This window comes from Alligator mississippiensis, chromosome 7 (genome assembly GCF_030867095.1).
Source record: "Alligator mississippiensis isolate rAllMis1 chromosome 7, rAllMis1, whole genome shotgun sequence".
In the NCBI taxonomy this organism is placed as follows: Eukaryota; Metazoa; Chordata; order Crocodylia; family Alligatoridae; genus Alligator; species Alligator mississippiensis.
Window position 1 is genome coordinate 38,697,829 of NC_081830.1, and position 14,055 is coordinate 38,711,883.

The 14,055-nt window shown below is 39.4% G+C and overlaps 1 protein-coding gene across 9 annotated transcripts in view; it reads left to right on the forward strand.

Moving 5' to 3' along the window:
* The window catches only part of GIGYF2 (GRB10 interacting GYF protein 2), a 124,530-nt gene that overhangs the window by 100,848 nt on the left and 9,627 nt on the right, over nt 1-14,055 (forward strand). For 5 of the 9 annotated variants that reach the window (XM_014598843.3, XM_014598847.3, XM_014598858.3 and 2 more), the window contains 4 exons: nt 2,321-2,422; nt 10,213-10,371; nt 11,620-11,856; nt 12,561-12,683. In XM_014598843.3, coding sequence (XP_014454329.1) covers nt 2,321-2,422; nt 10,213-10,371; nt 11,620-11,856; nt 12,561-12,683 — 621 coding nt within the window. The remainder of the gene's footprint in view (nt 1-2,320; nt 2,423-10,212; nt 10,372-11,619; nt 11,857-12,560; nt 12,684-14,055) is intronic. The other 4 variants (XM_014598866.3, XM_006261805.4, XM_014598877.3 and 1 more) reach the window with 2 other exon arrangements.

Sequence of the window (14,055 nt, forward strand, 5' to 3'; positions counted from 1 at the left end):
AGCTGTAGCCTTCCATCTTCTACCATTCATTTGTTTGTACCTTTCTTGTGTGCATCTTTTTTTAGTCTTCTGAGTTAGATTCGGTAATTTTGCATTTTTGAAAAGACTTAAATGTCCATAGTGTATGGTTATGGACATTGGATGCTTGTGAAGTCCATTGTACTTAGAGTAAATCTGGGTTACAGATATTGGGATTCTTCCATGTCTTTCTAGTACTAAGTAGACTACTTCACTGTGTTTTTGCTCTTGGCATAGTAGTTTAAATTTGTTTCTAGTATCCAAGTGTACCTTGACTCTCTAATGTTGCTTCTCAAATTTGCAGTTCTACCTTTTTGAGAAAAGTGAGGAATCATCTTTTTTTTTAATTGGGAAATGGCATTTTTGTTTTGTTTACAGGTTTGGGTATTTTTTTTTTAAATAAGTGCATTTAATTTCTTTTTTTTCCCTTATGAATCATAGGACCAGTTTTATTTTTCTCAGGCCTTTTGTGCCAGATTTCAACGTTTCAGTGAGGTTGTGGTAGAAAAGTACCTGCAGCAGTCGTGATTTAGAATGTATTCAGAGTGATGGCCACCTGAATTTCATGTTAAGCTCCTCTGCCTTTTGTATTATGTAGTAAAATCCACATTACCCACCAGTCAAGAAGTCAGATGATTTTAACAGTGCTTTAGAATACCCCAGATCAAGTCTGACCCATTTAACTTTTTCAGAGCATCAGGTCTGCTGCTTGAGTGCTGTAGTTCAAAATCAGAGACATGATTGAGAAGTGATTAGTGAATCCTGCTATCTGGAAAGCTTGTTCTTAGTTGAAAAATCTTGCTCTTTTCCTGGGATGATTTCTAATACATTTTCTGAAGAATTTGTTTAAGTGGTATTTCTTACCAACAAAAGTCTGGTCATAGAATCATAGAAAATTAGGACTGGGAGGGATCTCAGGAAGTCATCAAGTCCAACCCCCTGCTCAAACCAAGACAGGCCATCCTCAATTACATGAACTGTATCATGGTCTTCGTGTCAGAGGGCAGATACATGAAAGTAAAGATTCTTGCCCTTTTAAATGTATCGTCCTGCATCTGATGCCAGATCTGAAAAGAACTCCAGGTAGTTGTTGCAACACTTAAGATGGTGAAACACAGAACTGATGGCTATGCCTCTCTAAGTGGCAGGAAACCAAAAAAAGGGAGCAGAATCTTTGCAGGAGGAGAAGGCTGCAAGAAATTCTTAAGAAAAAAATGCTGCTCTACTTCTCTCCTTTCCCAAAACTCAGGATCTGGTTTTTACAGATAGGAACAAATGGGAGACTTACATTAAAAACTCCATTATTACTTTGTTTTGGCCCATCTGGATTTTTGGCTGAAAGCAGGTCTAAGTTTGTAGATTCCTAGAGCTCGCAAAAGGAAGCTATGCTGTGTTTTATTTCATTTGGGCATAAAGTCAAGGAGCCTCCTTATGACTGTGACATTTATATTCCTCTGAGACTGGAACGTTTTTTTCTATTTCTTTAGGATATGAATTAAAAGGGTTTATGACTCAAGCTAGGTTTACACAATCTAGTTAGCACTGTAACAACATTTTAATTAAGTTTTATATTTATTTCCATAGTTCTTAATAGTTTTAATGTTTCATCTTGATGTACATGGAACCATTACAGTTTGTACTGGGAAAATATATTTATAGCATAGCTGGGTACTAAATTTGTTCATGGAATCATTGCAGCACTCGCACAAAATAAGGCTTTTCAAAGTAACAAACTTGGAAGAATTGTTTTATATCCAGCTTTTTGTAACGTGTTTTCAACCCCTCCCCCCCCCCTTTTTAATTCAGTGCATCCCATTCATTCTTTTTTCTAAGAGGTCTTAGACTGGGTTGGTTTTGGTGATATAATGGTAAATATTTAGAAAAAAAAATCATCTTTCATTGTGCTCTTGGATACAGTCCACTTTTTTGTACAGATTCAGTCACCTCTGGCAGAAGACTGCCTTAGTGGAATTTCATAGACTTTAACCATTTTTATGGGAAGTTGGTTTTAATGGAAACTGTCTTACATCGTTAACTGTGGAGTTGTTACTTCACACACTAATTCTTATAAGTGACAGTCAAAATGAAAACACGTAACAAAGCTCTTAAATCCTTCATTGGAAAGAAATTAATGTTACAACTTTATTTTAAAAAAATCAAGGGAAGAACCAGGCTGATATTGAAAGCTGATTTCTATGGTGGAAAGAATTCTAGAACCAGGTTACAAACTAATCAAAAATTCTTATCAGAGATTTTATAGAAAGGAAATAATGCTTAACAAATTTGATTAACTTCTTTTGAGGAGGTGACAATGAGAGCTGAGAGGGGTGAAGCAGTAGACTTAATCTGCCTGGACTTCAGGAAGGCTTTTGATACAATACTTCATAAAAGACTAGTATATAAGGTTAGTAAAAATACTGTTGATGGTGAATTCTAAATTCAGTTTTTAAAGAGTTTTTGTAAGACATTAACAATAGTAAAGGTGATTTAGAAGGAAATTCCATGGTAAACCATGTTGAATCCAGTCTTGTTTATACTATCTTGTACATCAGTAACTTGTATTTTTTTTTCCTGCTGAGAGTTGGGGTGTGTATCTTATTCTGTAATGTTGGGTCACCTTCTAGGAATGAAATCAACTGTTAACCAGTATTTTGTTTTTCAAGAATTATAACTAAAATTGCCCCCTATAAAGTCTCTTGCTCCAAGGGATGAAATCACAAGGAGACAGAAAAATCTGTAGGCCTTGCCAGCACCATTTGGAAGCAGTCCAGAGCTGCAAAGATGGTAGATTTTATTTGCAGTAAACTCTTTAAAAAAAAACACCCACCTGGAATCTACTAAATCAATAGCAATGACTGACCTTTGTAAGCTTTTCAAGTTTCTTTTGCCAGTGCACCATCCAGTCTCATTTTAATTGTCTGACCTAAGACATGTGCCACAGACTATGTAGGTTTGCAAAATGCATAAAACTGGAAAGAGGTAATTGGAGGATGGCAACAGGACCCCTGTGGAGAAGAGTAGGATTGATAACATTTATACTAGCATAGGAACAAGACAAATCCAAAGGAACAGTTGTCTCCTTTCACCTAAGCATTGGTAAGAATAAAGCTCGGAGTATTGTAAATATTTATGGGCGTGATATTCCCAGGAAAATATTTAATAATAAAAATATGTAGAAGTTGATAAAGCATTCCTGAGTACATAGTTGGGAAGGTGTAGCTCGTTTTCATTACCAGCTGAGCCTAGTTTTCACGAACAAAAATTAAACTTTTAAACCTGTAAGTCTAAGTGTGACTAGTACTGTCACTGGGCTAGAAGAGGGTTTGATTTAAATGACATTTTCATGCTTCTCTGTTCCTTATTTTACCTATAAAGGACTAAAAAGTAAAAAGGTTATATCAGCTATATATCAATAGATTCCTTTTCAGGTTTTCTTCATGTGTCCAATATGGCAGTGGACAGGCATGAAACACCTCCAGCAGTCATTTAGTGATCCTTTATATACTGTCATTGAACTGTCTTCTGTGCTAAATAGTGTTCTTTGATTTCTGTGCCTTAAATATTACAGACTGATTGTCCGACAGTTAGGAAGATTACGAGATGTACAAGTTGATGGATCTTTATTTTTTTTATTTGCATGGTGATTTCTAACTAGGAGCAACAGTAATGCCTTTTTTAGGGAGAAAAATGAATGTTTGCTTTAAGTTGTGGGTTTCTATTAAAAGATGTTTACAGATCTCACAGATGTTTAAAAATAATATTGCTGCAATATTTACTATGTGATTTAAAATGAAAAACCTTCAGTGGAAAGAGATGAATGTTAAAGGAAGTGGAAAGAGTACCCAGCTATACTGTTGTGTACCAAGACTACTGTTTTCACACAAATGCAGTAAATGAGAGGAGGAAGTGAAAGAACTCTCATTTGTTTCCTGTATCCAGAGGGTAACAAGGGGTGGCTTAGCAGCAGTATGTGTGCCACAAGTGGTCTGGGTAGCCTTTGTGTGGCACGCAGCAGATTGGGGAGAGGAAGGGGCAGCCCAGTGGCAGACAGGGCAGGAAGCAGAGCAGCAGATTGGGCAGGGAAGGGAGATTGGAATGACACTTGGAGGATGCAGGGCTAATTAGTGGTATGCCTGCAAGAGAGGTGGTGCCCTCACTGTTTTAGGGGATGAAGAATTAAACATTGTTCAAATGTCTGTGTCTGCCCTTAACTTTTAAGATGATGTTTCCATTGATGTTTATGGACATGTGAAATGCATGTTTCACTGTTGGAGCCTGTATTGATGTAGATGTGTAGATTTGGAATCCATTGCATGAAGGAGGTGGGTGCTAAAATAAATTGAGAAAAGCATAGGTGCTTATTGACAACAGTTGTAAGGACTCGGGGTATAAAATGCTGTTGATCTAAAAAAGGAAATCCTCTGATTTGTATAGGAGCTATGGATGACTTATGATTTGCCTGATTAGTAGAGTTCACAATCTGGACGACATAAATATGGGCTTTCAGATACAGTTCCTGATGAACAGGGATCCTGGTTTTCTCTGATGAAAGAACTCCCCAATTTTTAGATTTAAAAAAAGTAACCTGAAATCCTCATTTCTCTGTGATTAAAATGAAACACCACTAGTATCTATATCTATCTATTAGTGGTATTTCATTTTAATCATGGAAAAATATGGATTTGGGTTTATTTTTTTTATTCCAAAAATTGGAGTTTTTTTCTTAACAGAGAAACCAAGATCCCTGCTGATAAAATTTAGAGCTCCCGTATATTAGCCCCACTGATGGATTAATGGCTCACAAGTTGCTGCTTGACTGGCCTTTATGTATAAGGTTGATATACACATTTTTTCTTTTGATCTCTTCCTTTCCAGTTTTTGTGCTTTTATTACAAGGTCTTGTGCAATCAATATTCTGTTTTTGCAATCATTACAAATATCTTTTTCTAAAATCAGTTTCCCAGTTACTAGAAATACATGTTATACATAACAAAACTGGAAACTCTAACTTGAAAAAAATATTTTATCTAAAGACCAGTCACCATGTATGTGCTTAATCATAGGCCAGGAAAGCAGTGTTGACAAATAAATATATAGTAATAGTCAAAGTGGTAAATAGAAAATCTTAAAGGAATTAATTAGATCTTGATGCCATTTTTCTAAAAATGAGAGCTATTCTGTTGTGTTGGCTAACACTTTTTTTTTTAGATGCTAATGCTGTACTTTTTTAAAACCCTGAACTTAATTATTTGAGGCAAGAACATGTAGACAATTCTGATAAATCAGACATCACGATGATGGGTGATCACTCGCAAATGAGGAAGATTTCTTCCAGGGATCTTAGTAGTGAGTCCGCAGGTTGGCTCCATAGCCCAATTCCAGATCCACATGTCCTGTCACAGTGAGGACAGGCGTTTTCAGGATGGATGGGCGCTGTGTTGCTGCGTTAGATGTTCTGATGTTCTTTTTGCCTGTTCCTCTTTTACTCTTCTGCCTGTTGACGAGCTGTTTCAAGGTGCTGAGGTGCCTCCCAAAGACCCTTCCTCCATTTTGGTCAGTCCTGAGCAAGGGTCTCCCAAGTGTTGATGTGGATGTTACACCTCTTCATGCTTGCCTTCAGGGTGTCTTTGAAGTGCTTTCTTTTCCCTCTGGTACTTTGCTGATCTCCTTTTAGCTGAGAGAGAGAGATTCTCTGGAAGGCAGGAGTCAGGCATGCAAACAACATGGCCTCTCCAGCAAAGTTGGTTTTGGATGATCATAGCCTCAATGCTGTTGAAATTTGCTTCGGCCAAGACACTGATGTTTGTGCATCTATCCTCCCAGCTAATCCAAAGGATCTTGCAAAGACACTGTTGGTGGTACTTTTCCAAGCTCTTGAGATGTCTTCTGTATGTGGTCCAAGTTTCCGAACCGTACAGCAGAGCTGGAATGACAGTGTCTTGATAAACCAAGAGCTCCGTTTCAACAAGGATGTCATGATTTAAAAAGACTCTCTTACTCAGATGTACAAAGGCTGCACTCGCACATTTCAAGCAGTGTTGTATTTCTGCATTGATACTTCCTTTGATAAAAGATGGCTTCCAAGATAGGCAAAGTGGTCCACGTTCTCTAGCAATTTTCCATTGATTTGAATGGAGGTAGGGTTTGTTTCTCCATTTGGAGCAGGTTGGTAAAGGACTTGTGTTTTCCTGATGTTTAGAGTTAGGCTAATACTCTTGTAGATTTCCAAGACTACATTAGGAATGATTTGGAAGTCCGTTTCAGATTGAGCAATGACAGCATTGTCATTGGCATACTGGAGCTCCATTATGGATGTTGCCGTGGTCTTCATTTTGGACTTAAGTCTGTTGAGGTTGAAGAGTCTTCTTCTGTCCATCCTATATGCAGTTTCAAATCCAGGTGGGAGATTTCTGTCAACGAGGTGAATTATGGTGGAGAAGAAGATGGAAAACAAAGTTAGAGCGATGACACAACCTTGCTTAATTCACTCCAGTTTTCACCTCGTATGGTTCTGTTTGATTCCTGTTGCTGAGAACCCTTGCTAACATTGTCGCTGAGAAGTCTCAGAACACTGAACTTGTTTAGGTGGCCAGTTTTGGACTAGATTTTCCACAGGGCAGTTTACAGAATCGAAGGCTTTAGAAAGGTCGATGAAGGCCAAATAGAGAGGTCAGTTGCTTGCAACACTTCTCCTGGATTTGACATGCTGTAAAGATCATGTCTGCAGTTCCTCAAGATGGTCTGAAGCTTCTTTGATATTCTGGAAGAATTTCTTCCGCAAGTGGGAGAAGGTGGTTAGCGAGGATATGGGTGATGACTTTCCCAGCAGTGGCCAACAATAAGATGCCTCGTAGTTTCCGCAATCAGCTCTGTCCCCCTTCTTGAAGATGGTAACAATCAAGGCATCCCTTAGGTCAGCTGGGATTTCTTCCTTCTTCCAGATTTTAAGGATGAAGATATGAAGCTGACATGTAAGTTGTTCTCCTCCTCCTTTGGAAATCTCTGCAGGTATTCTGTCAGCATCAGCTGTCTTGTTATTCTTCATTTTCCTGATGGCACTCCTGACCTCTGCCAGGGTAAGTAGCAAACCAAGGTCTTCTCTGATTGCTTTTTGCAGAAAGTTGTTGATTTTTATCTTCATTGACAGTTGAGTCACGATTCCAAAGGTCCTGGAAATGTTCTTTCCAGCAAGCATTCATGGATTTGCTGTCTTTCAGGAGTGTTGTTCCATCCTTTGATCTTAGAAGATTGAGGCTTTAAGTGCTAGGGCCGCAGACAGCTTTGGTAGCACTGAAGAAGCCATAAGGGTCACAAATGTCAGCAAAATGTTGGATTTCTTTTGATTTCTGAATCCACCACTCATTCTTCAGTTCTCATGTTCTCCTCTGCAGCTCTGATTTTGCTTGTTGGTGTCCATTTTTCTTGATGGCACAGTTGATGTCATTCTGACAGGCACAAAAAAGCTTTTCGTTTCCTGTCCATGAGACCTTGAATTTCAGTGTCATTTTCATCAAACCAGTCTTGATGTTTCTTGGTCTTGTATCCTATGGTATTTTCACAAGATGAGAGAATAGCTGTCTTGAGTCCCATCCGATGATCCTCAACTCCTTCTGGGTGCTCTGTTGGTAGAGTCTCATTCAGAAGTTGCTAGAATTCGCTCTGCTTGAGTGGGTCCTTCAAGTACTCGATGTTTAACTTTTGCCTGATCTGCTTCCTTTGTGTTCTTCGTTTAGGAGCAGTCCTGATGGACATGCAGGAACGGATGAGGCATGGTCAGTCCAGCAGTCATCAGTACTAGTCACGACTCCCATAATCAGGACATCCTGGCGATCACAAGTCTGAACAATTGCATAGTCGATCAAACGCCAGTGTTTCAATCTAGGGTGTTTCCAGAACATCTTGAACTTGACGGAACAGGGTATTTGTGATGACAAGTCTGTGTTCTGCACACTTCATCAAAAGGACCCTGTTAGTATTTGAATTTCCAGTCCCTTCTTTTCCAGTAGTACCATTCCGAAGTTTAGTGTCTCTTCCCACTCTGGCATTAAAATCTCCAAGAAGGATGATCTTATCTTCCCTGGGGGTATATGAGAGGATGGTGTCAAGCTGTGAGTAGAAGGTCTCCTTCATGATCTCATTAGCATCGAGAGTTGGGGCATATGCACTCACAATTGTTGCCTGTTGGTTTTTGGCAAGTTTCAGATGGAGAGTCATGAGGCATTCATTAATGCCAATTGGGAGTTCTGAGAGTCGGTTCACAAGTTCGTTTTTGATGGCAAAACAAACTCCACGTGTCCATGGCTCTTCTTCTGCTCCCTCTCCAGAAGGTATATCTTCCACCTTCTTTTTTTTCAGATGTTTTTCTCCAGCATGTCAAGTTTCAGATAGGGCAGCAATGTCGATGTTGAACTTCCTCAGTTCCCAAGAGACAATTGCTGTCCTTTGCTTGGGGCAATCACTATTTGCATAGTCCATTAAGATTCATACGTTCCAGGTTCTGAAAATCATTTTTGTTTCTTTGTGACCGCATAGAGGTGATCCCACTGGGCACAGTGATCCAGTCAGGAACAGATCAAGACAGACTGTTTGGGGCACCTTTTCTAGCCCCCTCCCCATGTAGGGTGAGCAGAATGGATTTTAAATAGGACTGCTCTCGGGATCATTGGAACACGCAAGCCACTCCACCACTACAAGGTGGTGATCCCCAGAGAGGAAATCAAACATATGAAGCAAGGGAGTTTCTTTTGGAGCAACCACAGTGCCTACCTGTCTTTTCAAATACAAAACAAGTAAGCTACCTGGGCATTGTGGTAAATTGAATTTTTGATTCCAGCTCCCTGTATTTCTATTTTATACATATTCTCTGATCAAACAAAATGCAAAGTGATGCCCATCCATCCAACGTTGGCCTCTTAGTAAGAGCAGCATCAGCCAGTAATTTGCTGGGTCTGTTTTTCTGGCTGCATTCCTGATCTTCAGCTATAGTTGTGCTCCAGAATGGCTCCAGGTTGTGCAGTGCACCTGTCTCCAGACCTTCCCTAACATAGTGCCTCTAAGTCTTAATAAAAGGAGGAAGTAGCTAAAAGGTAGCCATTTTTTTTCCATTAGCCAAAAAGCAAAGAGCACTTTCCTGAGAATTAATTTAATTAATTGGGATGCAGAAAGATGGATAAACTCTTACTTCAGTACATAGAGTAATTGTCCTCTGTTTTCTCATCCTGGGGATTATGGAGTTTTGTATATATCGTAAGAGGCCATTATGCAGATTTTGATTAATTTATCTATAGTTACCTAGTATCCCTGGCATATTGGTCCAGGCATTCTGTCCGGTATGATACTTCATATGTTGAAATTCATCTATGCATTGTATGTAGTTTTAGAATTCACTTCCTTGATTTGCCAGAGTCCAAAGTTAGTATGACCTTCTGGCCATGATGCAAGACTTGACAGTACATAACATGCGATAATGCATTGCTCCTAGAAAACTATTAAATTATATTTGGAAATCTAGTAAAAACAGGAAAAGATGTATTTTATAGGCCTCTAAGAATCAGTGCTTAGAAATCTGCTTACCTAAGGTAAGGAGTAAAAATATTGAGCAAGGCAAGAGGAATGATTCCAAAAGAGGATGAAAAAAATACTAGAGGTTTTAAATAGAAGATAAAGCATGGATAAGAATACCATTTTCTTGATTTCAGGATATAAAAGGAAGGAATAAGGGATATTAGAAGCAACTAAGATCAGGACAGAAGCAAGGAAACAATGACCCTCTGGCTACCTGTCCTGTAAGAGGAAAGAAAAAAGAGAAGCTTAAGACTCCCTGTTGCTGCTCTCAGATTTTCAGGTCCTAGGCAAAAGAAAGAGAAGTATCTTGAAGTCTCTTCATGGTTCTCCTTTTTCTGCCTTTCCATCCCCAGATGGAACACTAAAGCAGAACATTAGATGATTTTAGATTCTCTGGAGTTTCTGTTCTAGGAACAACCACTGTCTGTCTCTTGGATGCATGTCACACCAGAAAAAAAGATGTTAACCTGTGTCTCGGGCATTGGGATTCAAGTCTTTAGAATAAGCTTTGTTAATATTAAATTTTGGAGCTTTCCCTGAGAGTTTCTCTGGCCAGACTATGCTGTGTTCAGTGTCCCCATTTAATAAGTGAATTGGTGTATGTTTCTTATCTTTTGTTTCCACCTTTAGGAAGAAGCCCTGAGAAGACAGAGAGAACAAGAAATTGCACTAAGACGGCAGCGGGAAGAAGAGGAGAGACAACAGCAGGAGGAAGCACTTAGAAGACTGGAGGAGAGGAGAAGAGAAGAAGAAGAAAGGCGGCAGAGAGAGGAGTTGCTTCGCAAACAGGTGAAAAGTAGTACAAGGGATTTACTATGGTCGGTTATGGGAGGTGCCAGAGCCAACTGAGCATTAAGACTTGCTCTGCCAACTGGGGAGAGACTCTTTCCTTTAGCTGTGGAACTCAGCATGGGTAATGTGAATATAGATTGAGTTTCCCTTTGAAACAGGTTACAGATAATCAGAAGGAAGAACAAGCTTTGTGTCATGGGGTGCCTTCTGCACTTCATTTCTTAGATGAGTGTAGTATTTTCTGAATGTTTTGCTTTCCAGCACATTTGATTGTGGCTACAGACAGGTTGCAGCCTCAAGTTTCCAGTTTTTCCCTAATCTAAAGAGGGGCAAGATGCATACAGTATTCTACCATAAGCTTAAAATAATTAAATCCTGTTATAAGTTACCGTGTTTAAAACCTTTGCTGCAGAATGCTGTATCATTGCATCTCTCCTCTTACTTCAAACGTGCCAAGTCTACTTTTCTCTACTCTGCCAAAACTACAGAATCTCATTCATGTTCTTTCCTCTCCTCTTGCCCTGACTATTGTAAAGCCAAGCCTCCTTAAGTGGCCCCTGCATGTCCTACTTTCCCAGCTGCCATGTGCACGAACTCCTGCTGGCAGTCTTGTAACAGGAAGACTAACTGTATCACACATCCTCATATGGTATTAACATAAGGATCCTGTTCCGTATTGCCAGTTAACATGTAAATGTATAGAGCTCTCTGTCTCTCTCTCTCTCTTCTAACTCCTTATCCACCAGCACCTATTATGGTCCTGTCTTATAACCTTATCCTTGTTAACAAAAAGAGCTTTTTCTCCTTTGTGGCTGTAACCATCACCTATTCTTCCCTTCACTCATTTTTAATATAATTATAAACCTTTTCTTTTTTCGCAGTTAATGAGTTCTCACAGTAGCGCTCAACCCTGAGAGCTAATTGCAGTGAAAAGGCAGATAAAATCCTAGTTCAGTACTTCATTTTGCCCTGTGCCCAATGTTGCTAGCCTTGACGTGGAGGAATGCCTTTTGCTTGTAGTCCAGTCGCTTGGTAAAACACTGTAAAACTTCTGTTTTAGAGGAGCCAGATTTTTTTCACTTGAAGATTAAAGTTTATTAAGCAAAGTGCACTTTACAGATCACATCTACTGCTAAAAGGCTTCCATCTGTTTGTTATGCTTTCTGAATCCCATGTGCTTAAATTATTTAATTTTTTCTGAGGCCTCTTAGAGACTTTACTCTTTATTTTTTGTATCCTGGGAAGGAAGAGGAGGCTGCCAAATGGGCCCGTGAAGAGGAGGAGGCCCAGCGTAGACTTGAAGAAAATCGGCTGCGCATGGAAGAGGAGGCAGCTAGGTTACGGCTCGAAGAGGAAGAGCGAAAGAGCAAGGAGTTGGAACTTCAGCGCCAGAAGGAAATAATGAGACAGAGGCAGCAGCAACAGGAGGCGCTTCGGCGGTTGCAGCAGCAGCAGCAGCAGCAACAACTTGCACAAATGAAGGTAATGCTCTACTTTCTTTTTCCATTTATCTAATATGTGTAGACAAAACATCTTTGACAGTCCACAGAACTAGATTAAAAGGAATTTAGTTGACTGGGATGAACAGAGAGGAGCTGAGTGAAGGTACCACATGATAGAAAAAGAGAGGGAATAGCAGTGTCAGTGAGTGAAGTACAAAAGACATAAGGGAGCACAAATATTAAAACAAGTGCACAGGAAGGAAAAGAGAGAGACTCAGGCAAGAGGAGCTGTCTGGCGCCCTGCTGAGCAACAGAGCAGTGGGAAATACATGTAGGGACAGAAAGCAGCAGGACCCAGCATTGCAGCTAGAGAGCAGTGAGGGAATCTGCGCTCGGTCTGTTCTATGGCACTGGGCTGATTTCTCAACCATGCCCTGGCTCAGCAGGGAGCCAAGGAGTAGTGCAGGAGCTAGAGGGCAATAAAGGAATTAGGATGAACCAGAAAACATTGCATGACCCAGCACTGCCTGCAGGTCCTCAAGTCAAAGATGAGCCTTCATTTTCCCCATGATGAATGAGAAAATTATTTCATCTTGGAATCAAATAAATATGGTATGTTGCCTTTAAGCTGGTTCTTTAACTATATCACCTTTCTTCAGTGGGTTCCTGAGAATTGTCTCCTGAACAATGTTGACATTGTATATTAGTTCAAAAAGGATTCTTACTAGCTTGTCTTGTTCGCAGCTTCCTTCATCTTCGACATGGGGTCAGCAATCAAATTCAGGAGCATGTCAGTCCCAGACCACATTATCCTTGGCAGAAATCCAAAAGCTTGAAGAAGAGAGAGAGCGGCAGCTTCGTGAGGAGGTAAATTCTCATCTTTCCTTCTGGTGTAAAGAAGCCCAGCTTGAATTAGTTTTTACAGGTATCTACTCAATATGTGCAAAATTTTCCAGTGGATGACTGATTAACTTAGAAGGCAATACTGATTCTTATTCAAATAAATGCTGCATCAAAACTGTTTGTAAATTCACTTTTAGATGAAGACTATAGAACTTTGAGGCAGGTTATGTTTGAGATGGGGTTCTTAGAAATGCTGTAAAATATGAGTCTATTCCATTCAACTCTGATTAAAATTTTCAGAGCACTTCAAGATGTAACTGAACTCTCCTTAGTATTTGTTTGCTCTAAATATCTTGGTTTTGTCATGGAAATGTCTGACATTTACTTATCTGGTTGAAAAGTTGACAGACCAACCTATAAGTGTTGGGCTTCATGTGTGCAGTGGCTGTAGTACTATAACCAAGATAGGTCTGTGTTTCAAGGGGAAATTTGCTTCTATGCAAGTCCACTCAAAAGATACAAAGGTCTCGCTATTCAGGGAGACCAAGCAGTTCTGTACATCAGATCCAGAATTATTTCAGCTTCTGCAGAAATACTTTCAGATGAGATTGGGAACTCTACTAGCAGAAACTTAATCCTTCCAAACTCACTCAGCTCAAATTATATTGTATCCATTGCACATTAAATTTTTTTTGAATGAGAGTGTTCCAATATCTAAAAAGATGGTGTTTTAACAGTGATTTTTTTTTAAATATCAACAAAGGAAAGGAATAGAGTTTTAATTATGATAGCAAAAAGTTATAGAAGTTAAGACCTGGACAAGTATTTTGGGCTGATATCTGATGGGGAGTGAAACAAGAGTTTGTATTTAAAGCATGTTGGCAGATAAGCTGTACTTCTTAGTAATGAACCTCTTCCCTAATGCTCTTCCCCAATACTTTCTGAATTGAACAGCATCTGTGATCTCTTCAGTACGTGAAAAGACAAGAATTTAACAGATGCTTGCAGGACCTGAATACTGATAAATTATTTGCATTCAGAGGCAAAAAGCCTTGATGGATGGGTAACCTGTTGACTGGGCTTTTAACTCTATTATAGCAAAGCAGAGGAGTGTCTTAGTTTTTTGACGGAGGAAAAAAATTTGTTTTCATATCCTGGCTTAAACCCCATGGCTAGACACTTCCGCTCTGGAACCTTGTTAGATACAAAGCTAATATCTACCCATGTTGTTTGTGTGCAGTGAATCCTGACAAAGGTACAAACTGATGTCTCTACACAAGTGAAAGTTAATACCAAGTCTTTCCTTTCACTTGTCTCTTGTAACATGTGAGGCAGATTAATATCTCTTCAGTTCCTAGGCATCAGAATAATCTTTCATTAAAATCTCTTATTTCCT